Source organism: Dipodomys merriami, unplaced genomic scaffold, assembly GCF_024711535.1.
Source record: "Dipodomys merriami isolate MVZ:Mamm:240054 unplaced genomic scaffold, mDipMer1.0.p SCAF_35, whole genome shotgun sequence".
In the NCBI taxonomy this organism is placed as follows: domain Eukaryota; kingdom Metazoa; phylum Chordata; class Mammalia; order Rodentia; family Heteromyidae; genus Dipodomys; species Dipodomys merriami.
In genome coordinates, this window is record NW_027205048.1 from 247398 (window position 1) to 274722 (window position 27325).

At 39.3% G+C, this 27325-nt stretch overlaps 1 protein-coding gene across 1 annotated transcript in view; it reads left to right on the plus strand.

Moving 5' to 3' along the window:
- Sorcs3 (sortilin related VPS10 domain containing receptor 3) overlaps positions 1–27325 on the plus strand; it is a 415789-nt gene that overhangs the window by 233376 nt on the left and 155088 nt on the right. Inside the window, exons 6-7 of the mRNA XM_069987921.1 lie at positions 13331–13395; positions 25579–25697. Coding sequence (XP_069844022.1) covers positions 13331–13395; positions 25579–25697 — 184 coding nt within the window. The remainder of the gene's footprint in view (positions 1–13330; positions 13396–25578; positions 25698–27325) is intronic.

The window sequence follows — 27325 nt, forward strand, 5'->3', positions numbered from 1 at the left end:
CTCCCCCCCGACCCCAGTTGCTTACCTCTTGGGCTTTATCCCACTTAAGTGTCCATGAAAATGGACCAACCCCTAGGCATGAAGAGGCACTTAGTGAATGATGAAGTAAGAGCATTTCTGAAAGCATTGCTGGTAAGAAGTCCTACATGCTCTTGTTGTAACATTTAAAGTACTTACGTTAATATTTAGCCATAGGTACATGCTCATCTTCACTTTAAATCCTTTCACTATATGTGAACACACCTATCTTTGTTAAAACTGTTGAAGGCATAGACTTTCTAAATTAACCAGTTTATAATTAAAGTCATATATATATGAAATTATGATGAATAGAAGGAATGAAGTTTCAGAATGAGATGATTTTATTTGATGGAAAAATGGTGGGAATTATGAGGAATGTAGTTTTCAGGAACTAGTCCATCATTTCTGAGATGGTGGCTTTCTGTAATTTCCAGATTCTTCCTTACCCAGAGTGACCGACTACTCCTGATTTCTGCTTCCAGTATGCCCATTTGTGCCAAAAGCCTTGGGGTCTAGAGCCCCTCTGCATTCTGTGACCTTCTCGTTTCTGAATCTAACACACACTTCAGGACCATCCCTAACCCCCTCCTCTCTTTGATATCCCTCTTGATCCATTAAATCCTCTCAACAAGACTTCAAGCTCTTTGAAATTCCCCTAACCCCCAGGTATCACTCCATAAGAACCTGTTAAAAGAATAGTGCTTGCCCAGGAGGGAGATAATTGGGTTGGAGAGAGGAATTACCAGAATCAAGTGGCTGACAACCAGGAACCTGTCAGCTTCCTATATCCATTCTGCAAAGGCTGGAACATTCTTTGATTAGTAGAATGATGGGTTTTCTGTTATCCACAGCTTTCTTTTTATGCTGTACATGAACTTGTTTGGAAATATGAGACTTTTCTCAGGACCTATGCAAAGCTGTAGCCCATACATTTCACGCAGTAATTGTCTAACAATGCAGGTTCTCACCAGCTGTTAGCTATTCAGTATTTGCTAGGAATTTTTGGTCTTATTCCTGGTAGTCATTCAGTTGCCTTTAGATGCATTCTCATGGATTTTCTGTGTTAGTACAATTGTAAAAAAATCTCAGTGATCAAAGCTCATTTTAGAATAACACCTGCCAGCATATAAGGCTCACCAAAGTTCTTCATTTGAACTTCCTTGAGTTGGCCAGCAGCATCCTCATATTCCTGTCCTGAAAATATTTCCTGTGGCTGCAGGATTTGGTTCGTCCCATCCAGAATGTTAAATTACATTGGAACCGTGGTTTCTTTCCTGTTCTCATTGCTTCCCTAGTAGTAATTACATCAGAGTTGTGATCCAGTGTAAACCTGCATATTTTCCTATAACTTAAGCAAAGGTTTCATGGGAAATAGTCTTGTCACATGAGATGTATTCTAACAATTTCGAGGGGCTCTCGTCTATTTTGCGTAAATATTTTGATCCACTAAATATATTTTATGATTCACTAATGGTCCATAATTTTAAAACACTGACTTTTCTGGCCTGTGGCTTTTTGCTGGGGCAATGAGAAGGCTGGAGTGATAATAACGAGTGGTTCAACTGTCATGGGAAAGCCCAAGAGGGTTGAGCAAGGTCATAGGCAATGTGTTGAAGTGATAGAACATTTGTGTGTGTGTGTATGAGTGTGTGTGTGTGTATGTATGAGAGAGAGAGAGAGAGAGAGAGAGAGGGGGGGGGGGGGAGGGAGGGAGAAGAAGAAGAAGAAGAAGAAGAAGAAGAAGAGGAAGAGGAAGAGGAAGAGGAAGAGGAAGCGGAAGCGGAAGCGGAAGAGGAAGAAGAAGAAGAAGAAGAAGAAGAAGAAGAAGAAGAAGAAGAAGAAGAAGAAGAAGAAGAAGAAGAAGAAGAAGAAGAAGAAGAAGAAGAAGAAGAAGAAGAAGAAGAGGAAGAAGAAGAGGAAGAAGAAGAAGAAGAAAGAAATATTTGGATGTAGAAAGGAAGATATCAGGAAGAGCCTCATACCAGAATCCTATTGAGGGCTCTCTTTCTCTCTTTCCTTTCTCTGCTTTGTTCTATCTGGTAGACCAACTTAAAATATTCAAGACAAAAGTTGTTCAGGTTTCTCATTACAATTTAGCAACGTAGTCCCAAAGTGTGAGACATGAATCTTTCTGCCCTAGTTTGATTTGGGGGATTCTAGTCCTGACAAGGGACAGCTCTATGTGGTTTAGATATGCGATAGGAGTCTTCAACTGAAAGTCCATAAATCTGGAATCAGTAGTTGAAAAAGGAGGAGAGTGTTTGAGGTTAGGAAGGAAAGTTCTCCAAGTGCCCCCTACAGGAGCTGAGCTCATTTGAGCTAGAGGAAATCCCTGAGGTTTTGCTGCCCCAGCATTTCCACAAGATGATCACATTTGTCAAACAAATCACAGATGACAGGGACAATATTGCTTTGAGGATAAATAGACAGAATATATAGCAGAATAATGTAAAATGAAGACCTTATTCCCTTACTTGCCTAGAGATTAATTAAATGAATGAAATCTGTTCATTGTGTTATAGAACTATTTTCAACATTTATCCTAAGCATACTACTGATATTATTGTTATTATTTTTCTCATTCATGTGTTTATCTACTCAATTGATATTTATAAAAGCAATACAAGTATAGTGTTCAGCATGAGTGGAAATCATAATTTAAAGGACCTAGAGCCTGTCCTTGAGAAAAGTGTAATCAAGAAGAACAAGCCAGACGCCGGTGACTCACGTCTGTAATCCTAGCTACTCAGGAGGCTGAGATCTGAGGATCTTGGTCCAATGCCAGCCCAAGCAGGAAACTCCGAGAGACTCCAATAAAGCACTAGAAAACTGGAAGTGGTGCTGTGGCTCAAGTGGTAGAGCGCTTGCCTCAAGCTGAAGAGTGCAGGGACAGCTCCCAAGCCCAGAGTTCAAGCTCCATGACCGACCAAAGAAGAAGAAGAAGAAGAACACAAATTAGGTGCACAAGTAATTGAAGGTGCAGAAAGACAAATGTTTGGACCAAGGTTCCATTTCTTTTCTTCTAGCTCCCAATGATTAGGCAGTTTTACAGCCTTACTCCACTCTTTCCTCCTATGAAGGAGAGAGAGAGTTGGGGGGGAAGAGGATGAGAAAGAGGAGGAGGAAAGAGGAAGAGGATGAAGGAAGATGAAGTGTAGGATGAGATCACTCAAAGATTAAGTAGTTAAGACCTTGTTGAGCTCTCAAAGATTAAGTGTGATAATATATTCTGCTTGATAATAAAATTTCTGGTACATTTGAGGTGCCCAATAAATATAGTTGCCCTTAAGATTATGTGGGCAAGTCTTTCCATATCCTAACAAATGGGGTGATGTCATTCTTTCTGATGGAGGCATAGAATTCCATTGTGTATATATACCACATTTTCTTCCTCCATTCATCTATTGAGGGGCATCTGGGTTGGCTCCTTATCTTAGCTATGGTAAATAATGCTGCAATAAACATAGTTGTGCTGGTAGCTTTAGTATGGCCTTACTTGTGATTGTTGGGGTAAATGGCCAGAAGTGGGATTGCTGGGTCATAGTAACCTCTCTGTATAGTATCTTTACAATAAAAAATATTTTAAAATATTACAAAGAAAAAAAGATAATGTGAGCATTGTCATAGTAAGCATTATATCATGCAAAGTATTAGCACATAACTCTATCAGTACTTTAACTGCATTAAATTCACTTCTTTTAAAAATAATTCTAAGAATATTATTGTTACTATGTCTGTATCATGTAAATGAAAAACTTTGAGGCACAGAGAGATTAAGTAAACTGCCTGTGATCCCACATTTAGTGAGTGATGAAACCCAGAACACATCCCAAAGTCTGACAGTAGAATTTCTGCTTTCATCCACATCAACACACGGAATGGAGAGTCCAAGACTGTCATGCTCCGAGGTCGTGTTTGGGGCTCTAGATTGGACTCTAAGCTCACTATGTTCTTCGTGCTTAGGAGGGAGTTTCTATTAGCCACTGACTCCTGGAATTGATTCCAGACTAGTGTTTCTAAATGCATGAACACTATCAATCATCATTATGTCAGTCGAGCATTTCTTTTTTTCTTCTATTAATAAGTGATTTTATTGTGAAAACACCCTACAGAGGGGTTACAATTACACGAGCAAGATAATGAGTACATTTCTTATCAAGCATTGTTGCCTCCTCCTTTGTTTCCCCTTACCATCTCTGCCCTCCCATCTCTTCCTCCTTCCCCCCAACCCGGCCAAAGTTGTAAAGCTCATTTTTCAACATAACATTTTGTACATCTCATAGTTGCAGTGGGTCTACCTGTATCCCTATTAAAACAATTTGTTTTTTTCCCTTCCCCTCCTCAAATTATACCAACATCAAATACAGTGAAAACAGGGGTTATTACCATGGGGGAAGGACATACAAAGCAACAAAAAAATCATCTTATAAATATGTTAGAAATAATCGCAAGAAAGAAAAAACATTTGAGTTCTTATCTTGGGGTTTATTTCGCCTAACATCAATTTATCTGACCGTTTCTGCTTGTCTCAGACATATACATACTAGTAATTGCAAATAAGGGAAACCATGGGACCTATGTTCCTTTGGGCCTGGCATAATTAACTTAATATAATTTTTTCCAAGTCTTTCCATTTCCTAACAAATGTGGCAATGTCATTCTTTCTGATGGAGGCATAGAATTCCATTGTGTATATATACCACATTTTCTTGATCCATTCATCTACTGAGGGGCATCTGGGTTGGTTCCATATCTTAGCTATGGTAAATAATTCTGTGATAAACATAGTTGTGCTGGTAGCTTTAGTATATCTTGTTTGTTATCATTTGGGTAAATGCCGAAAAGTGGGATTGTTGAGTCATAGGGGAGCTCTATGTGGAGTCTTTTGAGGAACCTCCGTACTTCCAAGTATTTCTTAAGCAACAGGAAATTTGGGTATTTCCTATTAATGCAATTCTTTCTTTTATGCTGGTACTAGGGCTTAAACTCAGGGCTTTATTCTCTTGCTTGGCTTTCTACCACATCTGGCATTCTACTACTTGAGCCACACCTCCAGTCCAGATTTTCTGATGACTAATTGCAGATAATACCTCATGAACTTTTCTGTGTTTCTGGCTTGGGACTGAGATCATCAGGTCTCAACTCCTGAGTTGCTAAGATTGTAGGTATGGGCCACTCAGCATCCAGTTTAAGTATATAGTTCTTGGCCTCCAGTCAGACCTCTGAAACTCAGAAACTCTGAGGATACATCCTCAGGCCCCACCTTAACACCAAGATCAGCAAAAGATTCCATTGCTACTAAAATCATAATCTCAAAGAGCAGACTGTCACCACAGATCAATTAACCAAAAATCCCTAGGATAGAGCTTCTTCAATGGTATTTAATGCCTTTAGTAAGTTATGTCCAAAATTCTGTCTCCAGGACAAGCTTTCATAGGATGCAGGCACTGAGTGGTCTGTACAGAATGAAACAGAGTGAGTATTTCCAGAGAAGAGAGAGATTGAGCCAAGACACACAGGGCAGGAAATTGTGGTATAAAAGTAGAGAGATATTACAAGGTACGGAGGGGACAATAGTGAACAATAATGTATTTTTCAAAATAACAAAGACTAAGTTTCAAATATCTCACCATAATACACAAAATGATGAGGTGAGAGATGTGTCTTAATTAATCCACACTGTGGATATATATCACAACATCACACTGTACCCCACAACACATGATGGAAAATCACAATATGAAATTGTGCTTTCTCTGTTAAAAATATTCAGAAACATGACTATTTCATAACTTAAGCGTCTAACTCATCAGTTGGTAGAGCAGTTGTACTATGACCTTATCAGTGTTTTCCTTTCAATATCCACCTGCCCATCCCCCTTCCATAATACCCGACTTTCTCCCATCCAAGTACTAACCAGGCCCGACCCTGCTTAGCTTCCGAGATCAGATGAGATCAGGCGCGCTCAGGGTGGTATGGCCATAGACCATAATACCCAACTTTCTTATTTATAGGGAATTTTTGCACTGGAATTCATGGCCACACAAAGAGCATTATGCACAGGATCTTAGTCTTGCATTTCCCTGCTGAGAGCCAAGTGTGCTCCGAAGAGGACTGGACTGCAGTTCCATGTGGCTCTTAGGGCCTCTTGACACAAACTAGCTGTGTTGCTGGGTGGTTACAAAGAGGGCACTTTGTGACCTGGGAAATTAAGGGGTCTGATGAGATTGTATTTCAAAGGTTCTGCTTCTAGTATGCTCTCCCTCCATCCCTCTCTCCCTCCTTCTCTCTCCCTCTCTCAGTCTCTGTCTCTGTCTCTCTCTCTGTCTCTCTGTCTCTCTCTGTCTCTGTCTCTGTCTCTCTCTCTCTCTCTCTCTCTCTCTGGGACTATGGTGTCTAGGTTAGCTGTCATGGTGTCATGGTTCCTGAGAAGTTCCCGTCTGACCTATTTTATATGATAGGGCTTGAAGACTATGTGCACAGAGGGTGCAGTTGCTAAAAATAAGCTTGTTGCCAGTTGACCTTCCTTTTTCTCCTTCTTCTCTGGAACATCTGTGAGTGATGTCTCAGAAGCTGATCTCACTGTCTTCCCTAGCGGTTTGCTGTGGCTTCCTATGTCCTTCGGTTGCCTGTGTCCTTAGTGTTTGGAGAATAATCATTATCCTTCCCCTTCAGAGTTTAAAATGATCTTTGGTGCTATTAATAGGCTTATTAATTGTTATCAAATTAATGGCAATACATACCCCCAAGAGTAATGAGATCACACATTATTCTGCCCTGTATAGGTTTTTCTCCTGTTTATCACCAGAAAGTTAGCAAGCCACAGATCAGGTGCTATTTGGCTCACAGGAAGGATACTGGGATCTCTTTTTGCCATGAAAAGTTTTGGGTCCCAGTAGTGCTGAAAGCAGAGTTTTTTAAAAAAATTTATCTAACTCAGTGAAAGTGTTGAATATTCTTCAACAAATACTTGCTGATGATTTACCATTGGCTGAACCCTGAGACTAAATGTGTTGATAGACTATGCAATAAAGTCCATGGAAGTCAAGAATCATGTCTATTATTGACCAAAGATTATTCCAACTGCCCAGTGATGGCTACACTGGGGAGGGGCCATGCTGTCACAGGGAATCCTCATCAACAACTAACTTCCAGACACGCGATGTATGACTGGTCTAAAGAAGTGGAGGATGCTTAAACAGAATTCTGTGCTAGAGAGACTGGATAAGTAAATTCAGTCTAGCAAAGCACCATCATAGTTTATCCTTGTCCTTCAAATAAAAAGTAATGCTCGCTAGCACATTAAAAATGCTTTCCCTGTGCCAGGCACTACTCCTAAGTGTTCACCACTTAACTCATTTAATCCTTCTAACTCTATGAAGCAGCTGTTGTGATCTTCCTGGTTTATAGCTATGGAAACTGAAGATCATTGTTGGCACATATGTGCATAATATAGTAATAAAGGGCCTGCTTGAAGAAGACTGGTAAAATCTACTGGAAAAACACTGAATTCTCCCCCAATTATGGGGAAATCTGATAGTAGAGGAGCTCATGATTAAGGAATGTTAAAATATTCATAAGAGTCTTCATGGATTTATATCTTAACTCTATTTTGTCTCATAAACATTTTGTGTAAGATTCACTTAATTCAGTCCAGGAATAAAGTATAACCCAGAGGTACAAATGATGACTTCTTTATAGTTTGCTGTAATGATGATGCATATTCATAGACTGTCTTCCCTCTCTCTCTCCTTTCTTCCTACCCTCCTCCCTCCTTCCTTCTTTTTTCCTTTCTTCCTTTTGATGGTACTAGGATTCAAACTAAGTAAGGGCCTTGTTCTTACCAAGCAGGCATGCAACACCGTGATGCATAGTTTGTTCTTTGAGATAAAATCTCAAAAATGCCTTGTCTGACCTCAAGCCATGATTCTTCTATCTCTAGGTCTGAGCCACTGTGCCTGGTCTGCCTCTTTTGTGCATTTTCAATGGGATGCTTGCATTCATTTTCTTCATTGCATCATGGGATACATTGCTAGTTTTACCCTGGCTACTGGCCATAGCTCAATGGTGTCTTGGCCTAACTTTAGACCAGGAGGGGTCTTGGATGCTTGAGATGGAAGAGGCATCTCTTCACATGTTAAACATTGGAGCAGGCATGTTCCTCGTCCCTTCTCAGTGCCTTTGGCCATATCTTGGTCCTTTTTACATGTCATACTTTGTCAAGGGTTGAGCCTGAGTCCCTCTTTTCCTTTCCCTTGGCGATTTATCTTTCTTTACAAATATCCCTTTTCATTGCTTCTCTGATATCCACCCAGGCTCCTTTTTTGCTCTTCTCAGCATTCCTTTCTTAACCAGTATTGGAAGGATCCCAGTTTTCACAGTCTAGAACCTTAATGTTTGGCAGGATTAAAGATGTATACAGAATGCATTTATATTTCTTATAATTCTACTTCAAGGACTTGGATATGGGATGAGGGGTATTTTGGAACCTGGGCTGAGAGAGATGGCTAGGCTCTAATCCTGTTCTTCCTTACCTTAGACAGGCAAATTCACAGGAAAAGTTAAGCCCCTGCTTCAAACTCACCTGCCTACTTCAAATCCTAGTTCTGTGGCTTCCTAGCTGCCATGGATAAATTGCCTAAGCTCTCAGTACCTGATTGCACTCTTTTAAAACAGAGGAAAGATTGATTTCTAACTCATAGACTTGACTTGAGGATTAAGTGCGATCAACATTTATATGTAAACCAGCATCTGGCACATGGTGAGCTCTCAATATCTACAAACTGTTATTATCATGTGGCTTTAGGCACATTACTTAATCGTTCTTATTATTCCTACTTTACCAAGGAGGAAAATTAGATGAATGTTACTTTCCTTAAAAACTCATTTTGAGGATTAATTAAGATAATGCTTATAAATACCAAACAGTACCTGACACAAGAGTTTCTCAATACCCACTAGCATTTACTATCATAATTACATGTACTATTCCAAACATTTCTACCAGTGAGTCCCTCACAACTTCTACTTCTTCTCTCTTGATCCCAACCTTCACAACTTCTCTCTTGCTCCTGATAAAACCCACCAAACATTTGTACCTTGTATTTCTTTGCTTGGTATAAGTACGTGCAAGTTCCTTACATTGATTTCCTTTTGCAGAATCGGGGCGTCATTGCTTCCCCTTGATGATTGTTAACTACGTTCCTGGTGACACCTTGTGTCCTGGAATCATAGTACTTTATGGAAGTTGCTGCAGCCTAAGTGTTTGCACTAACTTAGGAAGTCAAGACGCTAACAAGTCCCTTGTTAGCAGAGGTGACACAGAGTCCAGGCAGCAATAATTACGTGTGTCTAGCTAAGACAGGAGATAGTTCACAATGCCTAGTGACATTTATGGCTGTCACAACTGTGAGGATGCTATTATATCTAGAAGAGGTCAAAGACACCACTAAATATTCTGCAGTGCATAGCAGAGCCTCTCCCCTCTAACAAAACACCTGGTCAGAAAACATGAACAGTGCTAACTCCTCCAAGAGCCCTGAGGTGAATGCTGCCCATACTTCAGAAAATGGACAATGGCTTCTCTCAGCCTGAGAGAGGTGGGGAGGGAGAGAGGAACAAAGGAAGGAAGGGAAGGGGAGAACAAAGAAGAAAGGGAGAAAAAAAGAAAATGGAGAAAGAGAATTAGGGTTCCTGTCCCTCGGAAGCTTACTGTCTGATGAGCTGTGCACTATGAAGATTTATTCTATTCATACCTGATAGCATCAGGAAATAAATTACGAATGTCCTCTTAAACAAATGCACTCTGTGGGCTTGTATCTGCAAGCAAGCTGCAAAACTGGGAAATTCAAATGGGATTGGAAAATGGATAGATTCTGATCTGTTTAGCTTCAGGGGTGCCTCTCAGTCTGGGTTTCTCATTTCTCTACCTCTTTGATCTCTGTATTTTGTGTGTATGTATGTGCATGCTTGCACGCGCGCGCACACACATACACATACACACACACACACTTACAAACACTGCTTATAATGTATCTTTGCCTCTCTTCATCATCTGTCTTTTTCTTTCTGTAGAGTCTGTCTCTTTCTGTCTTCTTCTTCTCCTTTTCCTGTTTCTGTGCCACACTGTTCATCCTTCTTTTGTCTGTTCAGTCAGATCTTTCTTTTAGACCCACTCCTTTCATAAGGCTAGAAGAATTTCTTCTATGACCAAACAAGAAAGATAATCTTTTCCTTCCTATTCCAGTTGTAGGAATCCAGATGATGTCCTCTAAATTGTTCTAGGGTGTCTTGATTGCCATAGTCATGCTGTCTCATGACAGTGCAGAATCATAGGACATCATGGCTAATTAGAAGAATAGGCTACTGCAAAAATTGGACAGCCTAGTCAACAACACATGATATGAGTTAGGTAGAAGAGATCCTTGCAGGGTAGAAAATGAAAAGGATATTGAGCATGCTGAAACTACTGGTAAGCCAAAAACAACTGAAGAGAGGAAAAACCCAAAATAGTGATCATAATGATCAAGATACTCAATTCTTAAGAAATGTGAAAAAGAGAGATACTTGTGAGCTCTATCAACCACAGAAAGATTGCAGAAGGACTTGATTCTTGGTTTCAGCCTTGAAGTTGTGTAGGGGGTTAGAGAGATGGAAGGGCATGGGTGAATGAATAGTTTCTCTGCTTCCTTTATTGGTGTGTTATTGGTATAAGTTCCTAGGGGAAAAGGACTCTCTTTCTTTGTTTATAGAGCATAGCATCTAATTGTAATAACCACAATTAGGCTTAGTCATCATGGTTCCAAGTGGGTTTGTGCTGGCCTGCCAAGGATGAGGGAGAGAGGATAGAACAGAGCACCAGAGAATCCTCTAATCCTGAGAATAGCCACTCACTCAGAAAGACACAAAGAGGCTGCAAAGCAGAGGAGGTGTTAATATAGTCCCTTCTGGTACTCTCAGTCTACTTTGTGTCTGACTTCAAGCAAGAGCCAGTTTGAATGTTGGCATTATCAAGGTAGATTGGATTGCTTCTTGAAAGACACACAGGGAGCACATAATATGTACTCGCCATGTCTTGTCAGTGGTTCAAAAATAAATAAAGACATTCTTCTTCTCTACAGAAGTGAATTAGCACTTGCATAAGGGTTGTGCTTATTCTTTGAAATCACAAATACTGCTGCTCAAACTTGACTGCACAGGGGAAATCCCTGGGAGTTTAAAACAACTAACTGATGCTGTGGTCCAGTTCTCACAGGTATTGGCTTTATTGGTCCCACAAGGGACATGGCTACTGTGTGTTTCTGAGCCTCGGTGTTTTTCATGAGCAGTCAGTATGGTGAACCAGTAAAGCAGGAATGCTATGGGGAGAGAAGAAGTATTCCTCAGTGAGATGAGGAGAGGAATCTTGCTGGAGGAATAAAGCCAAGTGGGTCTGAAGGAGAGGTGGAAGATAGCTGGACCTGAATGGGCAGGGAGATGGCTGGATAAAAAGCACATTGGAGTTGCTTCCTTAGAAGTCAGGATGGCTTTCTCCTTCTGGCCTAGTCCCTGTGTGACCTTAGATGAACATAAATTTCTTCATGCCTCAGTTTCTCTTCCAGACATAGTTGACTGATGATGCCTGTTCTTGCCTCAGGATTAAATGAGGTAGATAAACAAAAAAGGTAGTATAATGATTATTATTAAGAAAAACAAATCATTAGGGTAATGCCTCATTTATTTAGCTTCTCTGGGAAAAGAAGTATTGTCTGTAAGTGAGATTCTCAGAGGACTGAACTTTTACCTTTCAAGATGTAACCATTTTAATTAGTTAGCATAGATTTATTGTTTCAAATGTTTTCATTGCAGTATTTCTATACAGTGTATGTGATTCTTTGATCAAATTCACCTTTTCTATTACTCTCCTTTAACCATTCCCTTCTGTATTTATTTGTTGCAATTTTAAATGAGTTTCAACATTTATTGTATTCATCACTCCCTCCAATCAACATCTCCTACCGCCTCCCCTCTTTCTGGTTCAATCACCCAATAATGCTCCTATTACATCTATGTCAAGACAAGATTATTTTATTTTAAGCAACCCCAAGTCATTTTATCTTCTTTAAAGTTTATCAGTTGCAAGTAGACTTTCTTTAACAAAGAAACATGATACCATTATCCCTGCTTTCTTCTTTCTGTGTCTTTAGATCCTCAGGTTAGATGTGAAACACTAAACTGTAGTGTCATAACACAGTAACATCCCAGGGCATTGAGAAGAATAGGGATTTATGATTTGGGAGACTGGGTTTTAAGTTCTTAGGTCTGTTTTTCTTGCTACCTAGTTATCAGTTGTTAAATCTTCCCAACCGTTAATTTAGTCACTGTTTCTAACACGCTGTTTCTTACCTGTTGAAGATTGGAAAACCAAAAAAACCAGTTTTAACATGCTGTTGAAAATAGCAGTAAATGGACCATGAATTTAAACTGGTCACAGAGAATGGCTTATGTGCTCTCTAGCTCACACGTGAGTTAAGGTATCTCGGCACTTGTTGACTGGATTTGACTGGCCTTAAGACAGAATACAGCTGCCTGGCTTTCCATGTAGAAGCTGAGAAGGATGATTTTTTTAAAAGGAATTCTCAGCTTTCATTCTTCTATTGATTGGTCAGAGACCTTTATGATTTCTTTGCCCAATTAAAGAATTTTGTCTTGTCCAACCAGGCTTGGAATGTTTTGTGCCAAATAGTTATTTATAAGGAAGGATACACAAATCAGGGTAGATAGATCAAATCAGGAGGGCACACACTGAAGCCAACAGAACATGGTAGGAAATTCTGCTCCACACAAGAGGGTACAGGAGACACAAGTGTTGGAGAGTAATCAGGGTCTTAGAATATAGCTCAGTGGTACAGCACTAGCCCAACATGCATAAGGCCCTGGGATCTGTTTCTAGTGTCTGTAGGGGGAGGTGAGAGAAGAAAGTCAAGACTGAGTAGACAGATGGGAGACCATGGGGAACATCTGTGAAGGCGCCAGATGGTAGAGAAGGGTCAGGGACAGAGGTTTAGACCAGTATCACAATGGATATTGTATACTTCCGGTTGTTTGTTTACTAGGTGACCCTACCCTGGGACTTCTGCATTGTGAGCCTTGCAGGTGGCAGGTTTTAGGTCAGATAGTCTGCTAAAGCTGCCAGTGGCCTTATTCTTTCAGCCATCTAGGTACAAGGACATTCCTATTTGAATGATAGGTTTCTGAATAATACAGCCCCAAATGCTTCCTTCTTACTCTCCTGGTCCTTGCTGAGCCTGTCTCTCCTTTCCTTCCCCAGGTCAGTGGCTGGATTGGATAAGGAGGCGGACCTGGTGCACATGGAAGTGAGGACGGCAGATGGATGTGAGTGCTCCTGCAGGACAGGCTAAGTCCAGTCCAGGATTGCTGCCCCAGGGTCTCTCTCCTCCCCCAATTTGCATTTTAATGACTTGGGAAGATGAAAAGCCCTGAACTCCATTACTGCCATATCCATCCTTGTTGGGGGTGGGGGGAGGGAGAGACTTCCAATCTCAAGGGAGACATTGCATTGAAATAAACCCTCAGGAATGAATTTCCTGGGGATGTGAGTTAGTGTAATGAATTTTGAGACTCCTATTAGTAATTTCCTTGGCAGTTTTGGTGTAATTCAGATACAGGCATCCATATCTCGTCTAGTCTTTTACATTCCCATGGTGAATTGCAGGGGCCATTTGCTTTAATAGAATAAACCCTTCGTATGGTCAAGCTTATCAGAAAATACAAAGGGAAATTATTCTCAAGCATGTTTGTTCATCTATTTGCCAGGTATTTATGTGCCAGGCATTGTTCTAGGCCTTAGAGATACAGTGGCAAGCAATGTTTTTATTGTCCCTGAATATAAAGGGCTCCATTCTAATAGTGGAATTCCAAGACTTTAAACATTATAGCTGTGTACATCTCACATAGCATTAGTCCTTCTCAGAAAGGATTGTACTTCCAGAATCAAAGAAAAAAATAAAATCAACCTAAATAAAAATCTATGCAAATATAGTTAGCATTTCCTGGGTTCAAAATAAAGTCAACGAGTACAATGGAGTTGATCTAATAAGTACAGTAGAGTAAGTACCTGCCTGTGAGTTAGGGTTCTAACCTCTCTGGCCTGGTGACTTCTTCTGTGATCCAACATACTCTCTTCACCCTGCTCACCTCACAAGGTTCTGGGTTGACCAAATAGAAGAGGGCAGTTAAAGTAACTATGAAATGTACAAATGGGAGGAGATTCTGTTTTGACCTGGCTGTAGGCATTGCTGTATCATTGAAGAATACACTAAATAAAACTGTGTGTGCTTTATCTGGGAAAAATGGATGTGAGGTCAGCCACAGATGCAATATAGAAGCACTCATTTGGGGCTGGGGATTTGTTTTTATTTGCCTCCTATTTATTTATTTATTTATTTATTTATTTATTTATTTATTTATTTATTTATTGTTGGTCACAGGGCTTGAACTCTGGGCCTGGGTGCTGTCTCTCAGCTCATCAGCTCAAGGCTAGTGCTTTACCACTTTGAGCCACAGAACTACTTCCAGTTTTCTGTGGTTTATTGGAGATAAGAGTTTCACAGACTTTTCTGCCTGGGCTGGCTTTGAACCGCAGTCCTCAAATCTCAGCCTCCTGAGTAGCTAGGATTACAGGTGTGAGCCACCAACCCCCGGCCCTTTCTTTTATTTTTAGAAATGTTAGAAGGCAAACATCACTTGTGACTATATGTTCAACACTCTACCTCCTGCCCTGCTTCCCTCCCTCCTTCCCTCCTTCCCTCCTTTCCTTCTCTCTCTCCCTTCCTTCCTAATTTCTCTCACTTAATACTCAACTAATTTCTAAGACAGGCTGGTTATATTACACATTCTTTTTTGTCTATTTTTCAACAGAATAGCAACTATAGATTTCAGAGGGTTATATCTCCTTGTTCCTGTTCACAAGGGTAGTTGAGACTGGATATTTTGTTGTCTGATCCGACTCAAATCATACAACTTGATGCTGGTAATGAAACTGGGAGTAAAGGTTGCTGTGGAAAGTGGGGTTGGCACGCAGGAAAACAAGAGGAAAGCAGAGAGCTGGTCTTGAACATGACCTGCAAATCAGTTTTCAGTACCAACCTGCATTGGCTTTGCTTTCATTCCAAACATGTCAAGCCACATATAGGATCTCTGGTGGTCATAGCATTTTCATAGTTGGTAGAAATGTTGTAGGATTGTCTTACTTCCCTGCCTGGTATGGGAACATCATTGCAAAGCCTCTGATGGTATATTCTCAGCTCTCAGAGCCCAGGCTTGAGACACATCCTGCTCTACTTCTGCATAGCAACTCTATTGATTTTTCCCAGTAATTTCTTGCATTAAGCATAAATTTATTTTGTGAATGTTGAAGAATTCTGGCCAAAAATTGAGATTCAAGCCTGTGGTGTAGGAATCCTTTGAAATTTTTCTAGCATGAAAAATACAAAACATAGAGAACATTCTCTGGCCTCCTGTCAAAATTCCAGAGTCAAGGAAGAAAAAAGAAAAGAAAAGAAATTAAAAATAGAAGCATGACAGGAATAAATGTCATATCGTGTTCGACACTCTGGTGACAGTAATAGTAGGCATTAGTTTCTACCTTTTTAATTCCGTTTTTCAACAGAGAGCCATCTTTCCACTTAGTGAATTAGCTCTTACCCTGCTTTATGTAGAATGTGCACACAGGTGATCTGAGTGACTGGGAGCGCTTTATTTTACATACCACAAGAGAATGCATGACACCCTTCCTCGTGGTGAGTGGTGAATGCTTTCTTACCCACAGGCACTCACATACTCGTCACCTCCGTACTTGGATCATCACAGACGTCTGTTACATATACTTTAATTGTTCTTTTTAGGACACGGCGACTTTAATTCAAATTTGCAAAAATTATTGCAACTAGTTAGTGATAGAAGAGGAAAAGGCTATTAGCAAAAACCACTCAAGAAGCTAAAAGTACAAGGGAACTCCTGATAAAGAACATCTACAACAGTTAACATCATGTTAATATTTAATAAATCATACTAATTTCTTGCTGAGAAAAAAGAAAGAGGCGGTCTATTCACTCTCGTGGCTTCCTTCAACCCCTGATTAGTCTTAGCCACTGAAATAAAGCAAGAAAACTAAAAGACGATGCATAGAGATTGATAACTAGTTCTTCCATTGACATGGCTCATGGTAGCCATTTACTCACATGTGGGTAGAGAGTCTTGGAGCTGTACTGTGCGAATTTTAAGTGTGAAATATATACCAAGTTTCAAAGATTACCCAAGATAAAGGATGAAAAAATAGCTTTTTAGTAATTTTTATGTCAATAATAGGCTGAAATTATTTATTTAGGGAGATGTATGGCTCAAATAAAACATTCTGAGTTTCACTTTTCTATTTGTTTTTTAAATATTTCTCTGGTAAATTTAAGCAGTGATTTGTGGCTTACATCACTGGTCTCTCTCAGTCAGCTATTGACAATGGATCCCCTGGAATATCAGCATGGTGTCACAGTATGGCACTGACAGCCCAGCCACTATGGCTGGGTCCAATAGCCTGGAGCAAATGTAGCCTAAGCTGGTCTCCGTCCTCATTTAGATGTAGGAAATCTCTCATCTGTTCCTATTTTGGTTTACCTCTTTGGAAGTCAGACAACCAGATGAAACTAAAAACATTGAATGATCCCCTTTGCATCCAGAGTTTAATCAAGACAAAACCAACAGATCAAAAAAGTATAAATCTGTTTCTGCCATGAGATTCAGGCTGAAAATGTCTTTTTCTTCCTTTGTCATTTGGAAATTATCTTTCTTTGAATATCCTGTGTATATTTTCTCTTTTTCTACCTGGCACAGAGTTACTAAGATACAGATAAATGCATCCATGTACACTGTCTCTATTCCAGAGACAATTGAGTTGCAATAGTATATCTCCTTCCACATACACAGATCACTCAACAGAGAATTCAGTAACCGTAAGAAAAGCATCCACTTGGAGACATGAGCTGGAAAATTTAACTCTCTGGTTTAGAAAGTGTTAGACTTCGGAACCAATTCAGAAGCTTCCTGTAATCCTTCATCTAATGCATTATCTCTCTGAAAATGCTAATGAGCATATGAAGTGTTTTAATAATTCACTTTTTCATCAATTTCCTAAAAAGATTTTATTGTAGAGTAAAACTGATAGAGGCAGTTTTTAGTTCTCTAAACAAAAGAGTAACAAATAAGAGAACCCAAAATGTCAGGCCACTCTGTGGTCGAGTGAGTGCTTTTTCAGTGGAAATCCTCACAAATAAAGTAGAATAGTGGCACAAAGAAGCACTGTGATAAATAAACCAAAAACAACATGGGCAAAACATTGAGACACCTGCCCATCCTGAAATTTTAGAGTCAAAGCCCGTTTCATGCATTTCACCATTCCTTCTGTTTGTCCCATCATTGGCTTGCATCGGTCACAGACTTGCTCAGTTAAGGCAGAGCCTAACACTTCTTAATGGAGCATTGCAAGCAGACATGGGTAATCAAATGAGCTTTCCACACAAGGTGAAACAATTAGCTTTGCAGACTAAACTCCAGGATCCAGAAACAGATTATTGACTCCTTAAGGACCTTAGATTATTGATTAGTTCAATGATTTTCAACCTATATAACTTAGAGCTCTAGCAGCTTTTAGAACTCAGAGACCCAATATGAAAATACATCAATGGAACAAGAGACTGCTTGCTTTCAGTTCTTTTCCTAAACTCCATATCAAGAATATAGGATACCAGATTATCTCTTTTTTAAAAAGATTTCAGATTATAAAACACGAAGTAAATAAGAGTTTTTCAAATGACAGTCATTTAGAACATGCCTAAAATTATACAGTGAGCCATAAACAGGAACTAACATAAAATCTGGGTTCTGGTCTAATCCTCAGCATGATTTTCCTCCTATGTTTCAAATAGCATATGAGTTAAGATCATAGATTGCATTCCAAATCTCAAATATTTTTACCTAAGTTTCCATTGCTCTGTGCCTCTGTTTGCTCATCTCTAACCTGGGAATAATTTTTGGATTGTTTCAGAAATCAAATAAGTGAATGTGTGTCACTTCTAGAGTACTAGAAAACACTTGAGCACTTGAATATGTTGTTACCATCATTATCATCCTCCTCCTCCTCATGGTTTTTTCAATATTATATTATCATCATTGTGTTGTCATATCATTATCATATTCAGAGTCAGATTATTTGTCAGGTAGAATAGGAAGAGTCTTGAATAGTGCCTTAAAAGTATTCAAGGATTATTATGATTTCTAAATGTCTATAAGTTTTCCAGATTGTCCTCTGTTCTCAAGGCAGATAATGCTGGAATTCTTCTATTTTCATAAAACTTTTTTAAAGCCACAGGCCCAACTGAAGGACTGCAAAATGCTCTTTGGGGTTTGTTGCTTTTGTCTGTACTTAGCACCCATGATACTGCCAGTGATCTTTGATGCATTTGCAGCCATGTCCTGTATTGTGATTTTCACTGTGCCTACAAATAAATGAGCCTTACATCCCAGTCCTGGAAAGTGAGGCTGTGGAAGTTGTACAACTTCAGACTTACCCGGAATATGCTTGCTTTTACTTATTTGCAATTGAGAGTTGGTGCTGTTATTTAAAATAAATAGCTCCTGGGTATTTCTCGAAGAACAGGCCTGAAGAGCTGAATTTGCTTTTTGTTCACAATTTTAATTCACTTTTTCAATTTCTGACAATGTGTATATTACCCAAAGGGATGGAAGTTGAGCGAATCATGGAATATTCTCTTTCTCTGAGGTGGCAAGAGGTGTGATGTCTAGGGAGTTTGAATATTTAATAATCTCAATGGCAAAATACAATCACAAGTCACCATATAATTCCACAAAACAAAAACATATAGGCTTTTAATGTAATTTAATTCAGTTTAACTAGTATTTACTGGAGCTTTATAAAGTCATCCTGGGGAGAGGAAAAGATGGCTAATACTTTTCTCCTGCTGGTAAAGAGATAACACTTAGAACATTTTGGCACAGCCCAAATGGACTTTTTAGTAGAATTTATTAATATAGATGAGAGCTTGTTTTAATGAACTGAAAAATGTAGAAGCTGCTTTCCTGAGCACTATACCAGGCCTTACAGGTCTCTTAGGAAGAAACAGAGGCCTCCGCTATTGCATTGACTTGGTTTCTCAGTTCATTGAGCATTTCCCATCAAGCCCAGTTCCCAAAGCACATTCATTTTTGAATATGTTGCCTCCATCATTGACCTAGGAATCTTCCGAGAATAAGAATTTAAGCTTTCTCTTTCCTAGAATGGCAGGGGGTATCTGACACCTGTACATCTTTGTGCTTTGATCTTATACCAAAGAAATGAGTCTGACCATTGGAGACAGCCTTTCTCATAATATGAAACCTTTGTTCTAAGATGTGTAGTTAGTAAAATGTTACTTCTCTCCCTAAGCATCCTGCTATAGTAGAGTTATGTTGAAATTGGATCAGTTATTTCCAGAGTTGTCAAGCCAATCCCTATGTGCAAGGTGCAGAGCCTTTGACTTTTAGTTTTGTATATTATCTTAGCTATTTGGAAATCTGAGAAGGGAAAGTTTGTGGTACCAGTCCATTTCTAGCAAGAAATGTCCATGAGATTCCATCTCAATAGAAGAAGCTGGGCAAGATGGTACCTGACTGAATTATCAACTACAATGGGAAGTTAAACATAGCAGGATTGTGGTTCATTCTGACTGGGCAGGACGCAAGACCTTATCTCAAAAATAACCAGAACAAAGGTAGGGCTAGAGGTATGGCTCAGTAGTAGAGCATCTGCCTAAAGATACCTAAAAAACATGGTCCTAAATTCAAACACTTATATTATAAAAAAATGAAATCAGGAAGATTTTTTACACTTAGAAATATGTTAATCAGGATGATTTTTTCCCATAAGGGCATTTAAATGAGGTCTTCTACAGTCTGTTCTTTCTAGCTTTGAATTTGAGGATTTTCACAGAAAGGGAGAGAAAAATAGATATTCAAGAATAATGATGACACATATCAATCCACTAGCATGTAATTATACAGAGGGTTCCTGGAATGTGGTCTGTATAATCTTGTGTGGTTTTTTTTACTCCCTTTATAAGGAAATCCTTTCTCTTTTAACATACTTCCTTAATGAAGAGTAAATTCAAGGACTACCTCTTTCTTGAATATCTTCTCTATTTTGTCAGCTCAGGCAGATTTTTCTTGTCTAAATACCCACAGAACTTAAAGAAAATCCACAGTGAAGCAAACTCAAAATGTATCTTAAATTATAGGACTCTGGATAGCATCATCTTTTGATGCCTGTCATTAACCCAGAACATTAAGCTCTTATTAACTGAATAAATGGAGAGATAGAGAGAGTTAAATCTTTTTCTTTCTCTTCTTTGTAAACATGTATCTAACATTTGTTGAACTTTTTACAATGTATTCAACAGTATGCTAAGCATATTTTCATGTATAATCTTTTTAATCCTGGCAACTGTTCTTGCAGACACATGCTAAGTTGTCTGGACCATACTGCAGTCAACACAGAGTAAGTCTCAATGGTGGTAATTCAGACTGGAGATCTTCTTTGACTTTGAAGCTTGAGTCTAATGGTGTTCCCTGCTCACCCTAGAAACCCACAGTCTCAGCCACTTCTGCTAGGCGTCCACACTTGCCTGATAGTCAGCCGCCTCATCTCCATATTTTGGCACTTTGAGTTATATCAGGTAGTGGAAACCAAACTTATTACCATATCCCTGTGTTCTGAAAAAAATAAAAGAAAAATAATACATGAGTTCAGCTAAAAGCTGAATTTTAAGTGGATTTCAGAAAGTCATTTGAGTGCTGCTGTCTTGTTAAACTGAGCCTTTTGGTACCATGCTGGGCAGTGGCAGAGAGATTGCTAAGAAGTAGCATGAATTTGGCCCAGTATCTCACCCACAGGGGCAAAGGTTCATGGAGATGTTGATTTTGTTTGGGGTGGCTTTGAATACACATGACTCTTTTCTCAGTGAGAAGGTGAATAGTAAATAGCTAAACAGGCCAGTGTGTATGGATAAGCAAATATTTCCAAGTGTGCATCTTTGCTTATTGGTGTAAGCAGCTTTCTGAGACACTGGCTGACAAGAAGGTTTCAGGTTGTCATGTCAACACTTGTAGTTTCTTTACCTGTATTTGCTGTGGCTTTTTGCTTTATTTTAAGAGCAGATTAGTAAATTTGTATAGGTTCAAACATTTCCCTGGTGGGCAGGAAATTGCTCTAAAGGCCTTTTCCTCTCCTCCCAGTGGGAGATAGAAAGCCAGGACCAGCCACACTTTGTTTTCTCTGAGAACTCAAAGACAAAGAGGAAGGGACATGTAAGTGAGAATGCTGGGCATGCTGGTTTTGCCACAGAATCAAAGACTGGGGAAAAACTAAACCAAACCAAACCAAAACAGGAGAAACAAAACATTTCAGTCTCCTCCCTGGAAAGATCGTTTGGGATAACAATGCAGAGAAGTGTATTTGGGATAACAATACAGGAAATAAGTGGCCCTAGATGTCATTGGAACTCAAGTCTTATTTGGCTTGACAATATTGGTCTGTACGCTATTAAAATTGTATCTTAGATATCAGAAATCATTGCATGAAGAAGAGAAACACTTAGCATTGGTTTAAAACCTCAGAAAATTTGGGTGCTGTTGGCTCACGCTTTAATCCTAACTACTGAGGGGGCTGAGATCTGAGGATCATGGTTCAAAGCCAACCCCGGCAGGAAAGTGCATGAGACGCTTATCTCCAATTAACCACCAAAAAAACTGGAAGTGGCACTGTGGCTCAAGTGGTAGAATGCTCACCTTGAACTGAAGAGCTCAGGGACAACACCCAGGCTCCAAGCTCAAGCCCCATGACCAACAACAACAACAACAAAAGTATATTAAGTGAAGTAAGCCAGGCCTAAAGAAACATAGGTCCCATGGGTTCCCTTATTTGCAATAACTAGTGTATGTCTGGGACAAGCAGAAAAGGTCAGATAAGATGATATTAAGTGAAATGAACCCCAAGATAGGGACACAAATGGTTTTTTTCTTCCTTGCTATTGTTTCTAATGTATTTATAAGGTACTATGTGATTGTTTTGTTGCTTTGTATGTCCCTCCCCCATAGTATATACAGTGAAAACCCCTGTTTTCACTGTATTTGATATTGGTATAATTTGTGGAGGGGAAGGGAAAAAACAAATTGTTTAAATAGGGATACAGATTGACCCATTGCAACAATGAGATACAAGATGCTATGTCGAAAATCAAACTTTACACTTTACACTTTATGTGTGTGGGGGGGGTGTGTGTTGGGAAAGTGTAGCTGAGGAGGTGGGAGGGAAGGGATAGTAGGGGAAAAGCAAAGGAGGAGGTAACAATGCTGGATAAGAAATGTACTCATTACCTTGCTCATGTAACCCCCCTGTACAGAATTTTCACAATAAAAAAAAACTTAATTAAAAAATAAATAAATTGAAAAGAAAAAAAGGAAAAGCTCAGAGAAATATAAATACACTGGTCATGATGAGCTACAGTAGAGTCTCAGATTCTGCCTTTTAGGAGCCAAACATTTGCCCTTTTGTGGTAGTGACCTGTTATGGCTCAGTGTGGACCAGCACGGAGCTCATGTGCCAGCCGCCATCAGTCATCAGCTCATCTCATTCCTTTTCTTTTCTTTTTGTTTTTTGGTTGGGGGTGGGAAGCAGGGTGGTTAGTAGGAATATAGGGTTTTGGAGTCTTGATCCACGCTTCCAGCCTTCATTTCACTGTTTGTTTGTTTGTTTTGTCTATCATGGGGCCAGAACTCTGGGCCTGGGCGCTGTCCCTCAGCTCTTCAGCTCAAGGCTAGCACTCTAACACATGAGCCATAGCACCACTTCTGGCTCTTTTCTGCTTATGTGTATGTGGTGCTGAGGAATCGAACCCAGGGCCTCATGCATTCAAGGCCAGCACTCTTCCACTGAGCCACCTTCCCAGCCCTCATTGCTGGGTGTCATGGGCATTTGAGTTTATTAGCCTACTTGTTAAAGGCCTCCTATTGTCTAGGCAGATATTTAGGCCTTGTCCTAGGTATTAAGGCTTGCTTGTGGTTATGACACTGGGGCATGGGTTTTAGAGGTGACACTGGTAGTTTAACGTTAGATCTATTTAGCTTCTAAACTTATATTCACAGAATCCTGGTTTGAAATCTGTATCAGAGGCAACATAGCTAGATAAGAAAACTGTGTTCCAAGTGGTATGGATAATAGAAAGAAGAGAAAATACTCTGGAAATGCTTCAGAGACAGGATTGTTCAGGTTTAGGACCAAAGCGAATTGTATAGAATATGGAAGAAAGAAAAGCTAAAGGGCTGAGCATGTGATAGGACTGCTAATGGAAAGAATGAAGTCAGTATTAGTCATGAATTAGTCATTGATTCATAGTTACCAAAGCAAATAGACTCTACTCATTTTTGGGCATTCAAGAAGTAGGAATTTATGTCACATAATTTGTTTCTCATCAAGATGTGGGTTTATTAAATTAGTATCATGTGTGCAAATTAATCTATGTGATAGCTAGCTATATAAATATGAGTAAGCCCCTTTCTGGAGAGCAGATTCTCTTTGAATACAAAGTCTCTGTTTCATTCAGTGTTATACTTGTAATCCCCAAGGATATCTGATACAAAGTATGTATGCAAGAATGATGAACTCATTGAACTAATCATTAACTGAGGATAAGCAGGAATACTTTAATCTATTTTTACTTTAAGCTTAACCATTACAAAATTTTGCTTATTTAAGCTATTACCCTTTATCTCTATTGCTCACACCTCTTCCATTCAATCTAATACCTATGTATGCAGATACACTTATGCAAGGAGCAACTACATTAGACAGATATATACAATGATGTATGTATTTTTATTTGTGGTCCTGGGGCTTGAATTCAGGGCCTGGGCATTGTCCCTGAGTTTCTTTTTTGCTCAAGGTTAGTGCTCTACCATTTGAGCCACAGCCCACTTCCAGCCTTTTCTGAGTGGTTTACTAGAGATAAGAAGAGTCTCATGGATTTTCCTGCCAGTGCTGACTTTGAAGTGCATTCCTCAGATCTCAGTCTTCTGAGTAGCTAGGATTACAGGTGTGAGCCACCAGCACCAGCTGCTTATGGCATTTAATGATAAAGATTTGCTTACTTTTTTTTGTCTGATCCTTAGGCTTGAACTTTGGGCCTGGTCTCTGTCCCTCAACATTTTGCTTGAAGCTAGAGCTCTAGCTCTTGAGTCACAGTGCCACTTCTGGCTCTTTCTGAGTAGTTCATTGGAGATAAGAGTCTCACAGACTTTCCTGCCCAGGCTGACTTCAAACCACAATTCTCTCATCTCAGCCCACTGAGTAGCTAGGATTACAGGCGAGAGCCAACAGAGCCTAGAAGATTTGCCTACTTTTAGTCTTAAATAAATCTTCACTTTTCATTTTGACCACCTGCTTTATCATGCCATGAAATTAACCATTTTTAAAACAATTTGTAAAGCAATTTCTTTATAAACTTCCTGTAGGTTTTTCAGAACTAGCAAATAACCAAATGGACTGAATTTTCCTGGTTGATCCTGTAGTCACAGAACGCTTTTCAAATCAAGTACTTCGCTCTTGTTCAGCTATCTTTGCTGCCACATATTTTATGGACTTCTTAATGGGGTGGAAGGTGGTCAGTGGTTGATATTTTCAGAACATTTTGCAAGTTTTATAAGTTTTATATAAGTAATAAGTAGATACACATAATTCTATTTCTGTGTACTTCCTTAAGCCCGTTCCTTTCCTCCAAAATAATCATAGCTAATTTTTATATACAACTTTTGAAATGTTTATCCATTCAGTTGTGGCACAAACCTACATATCTACACAGACAAGGCCTTATTAAGACATAAATTAGATCATAGCATAAGTAATTCTGGGTAATTTCTCAAAGGTAGCAGAGCAATGCCTCTTGGAGAAATCATGTCAATGTGTGTATCTACCTAATCTTTTAATTACAGCATGACATTCTGTCATATGTATCTCAGCTTATTTAAATATTGTTTAATTCATGGACATTTAGCCTGTTTTCAATTTTTCATTGCTTTGAATAATGCCATAATGAACATCCTTGCCTTTCCTCCTTGTGAAAATATGAGTCTTTCTGTAGAAAGCATCCCTTGAATTAGAATTGCTGGTGTATAAAATATGCACATGTAAAATTCTGATAGCTACTTCAAACTTGCTCTTCCTTAAAGCTAAACCAATTTACTCCATTGCCAACAGGATATGAGATTAACTCTTTCTCCATTCCTGTGTTTATAGTAGTAGCTATTGCCATCTTATTTGGTAATAATTTCAAGTTGTGTGGATAAGAACGTGAAATACCATTGTTATTTTAATTCCTATCACTGATCCTTCATAAACTAGACCTGTATGTGCCGCTGAGAGCTTGACTTACCATGTTCTCTTGTGCCCTCTCTTTTCAGATGCTCACTACCTCACCTGCAGGATCCAGGAATGTGCAGAGACAACTCGGAGTGGCCCCTTTGCCCGCTCCATTGATATCAGCTCCTTGGTTGTCCAGGACGAGTATATCTTCATTCAAGTGAGTGAAGACTGTGCTGTTCATAGTAGAGATCAGATGTGCTAAGCGAAGTCAGCTGCTTGCTATGAAAATAAAGATGGTTTTCTTGAGGTTGGTGAACTATGGAGCCTGGGCTTTGTCTCTCCTTCACTCTAGGGGTCCAGTGTCTGATGATACCACAGACTTCTGCTATGAAGTCTTATGGCTCAGTGTCCTGCCCAGGGAATTCTGGTAGTCCACTGAATTTTTGAGTTGGATTACCATTTCATGGTAATGGAGTTGTCTTGACATGATTAGGTCCTGGGCTGAGGTTTGAGGTTATTTAAAGTCAGATGTCTAATGGGCTTTGACATTAAGTAATTTATCAATGTCATGTTCTATTTCTGCCTGAAGTGACTTATCTAACTTGCGAAGAAGTCCCCAATAAATTAGGCATTGCTAAGATTTTCTTTCTGAAAACTGCTTAGAACTCACGTAAATCTTTCCCTCTTTTTTCAGCTCTGACTACACCCTCAAGTTCAAGACCCAAACCCCTCTACTCACAAAACTCTGACCCTTAGAGGAAATTAGATGAAACTTAGATTTTGAGGCAAGAAAAGGAACCATTCTTTTAGGCTTTGAGTTGTATGGTTTCACTATCCTGGAAGGAGGTCCAAATAGAACAAAGATGAAGAGATATAAAAATGTATACTCATATACTATATTGACTGTCGTGTGTGTGTGTGTGTGTGTGTGTGTGTGTGTGTGTGTGTGTGTGTTGTAAATGAAAATTGGCATTTGACAGCATCTTTGACTTTCTGTAATTTTCATTATTCTATCCTCAGTTGTTCTACAGACTTTTCCCATATAAAATTTGACTTGGACACCTCTTTGAGTTTTCTCAGATTTAAATATCTGAACATACGAACATTCTCTGCCTGATCCCTGGCTTTTAAGTTAATATCCAACTCATTCCTCCAAGGCATCCTAGGAACTTCCTAACTCCATCTCCCCCATCTTCCTGACAAAGTACTCTCCATCTACCCTTATAGCTCTATGGCCTACATAGAGATATAATGTAAAAATTTTTACACTGAGAGTAGAAAAAATACTTTATACCTTTATTTGGCCCCTTACTCTTGGTCCTCCCAAAATATCTTTGTGACTCCGATGTGTTTGTGAATTCTTGTTATGCTGATAGCTTTTCAGTATTACAGTTACTCCTTTCTAAAACTTGTGTGGAATTTTGTGGCCTAGGAAAATATTAGATAGGTACTTAGACTCCTAGAAACCAGCTTCAAAAACAGAAATAGGAAGTATCTTTGGCTTAAGATATCTTGTTTTGCAGCTTGAATCAATGCCAGAAGCTCAGGATTTGTTTAAAATAAGGCTTGGCAGGTATATTGAACACATACCTGACAAAATACACAGTGCTAGTCAGTACTCTTGGCATTTGCCATAAATTTCCCATTTTTGTGTTTGATCTGCTGCACTTGAGACCCAGGACTTACTTCTTGAGCATTCCCATAGTTCCGAGTACTATATCCATTTTCTCAGGACTATAAATCAGTGAGTGAGTAATGACTTCCATCATACACTCCATGTGTGTATCTCAGCATCCCAGTGTGGATGATCCACAGGAAAAAGAAAGAAAACCAGTATGTCCCTAT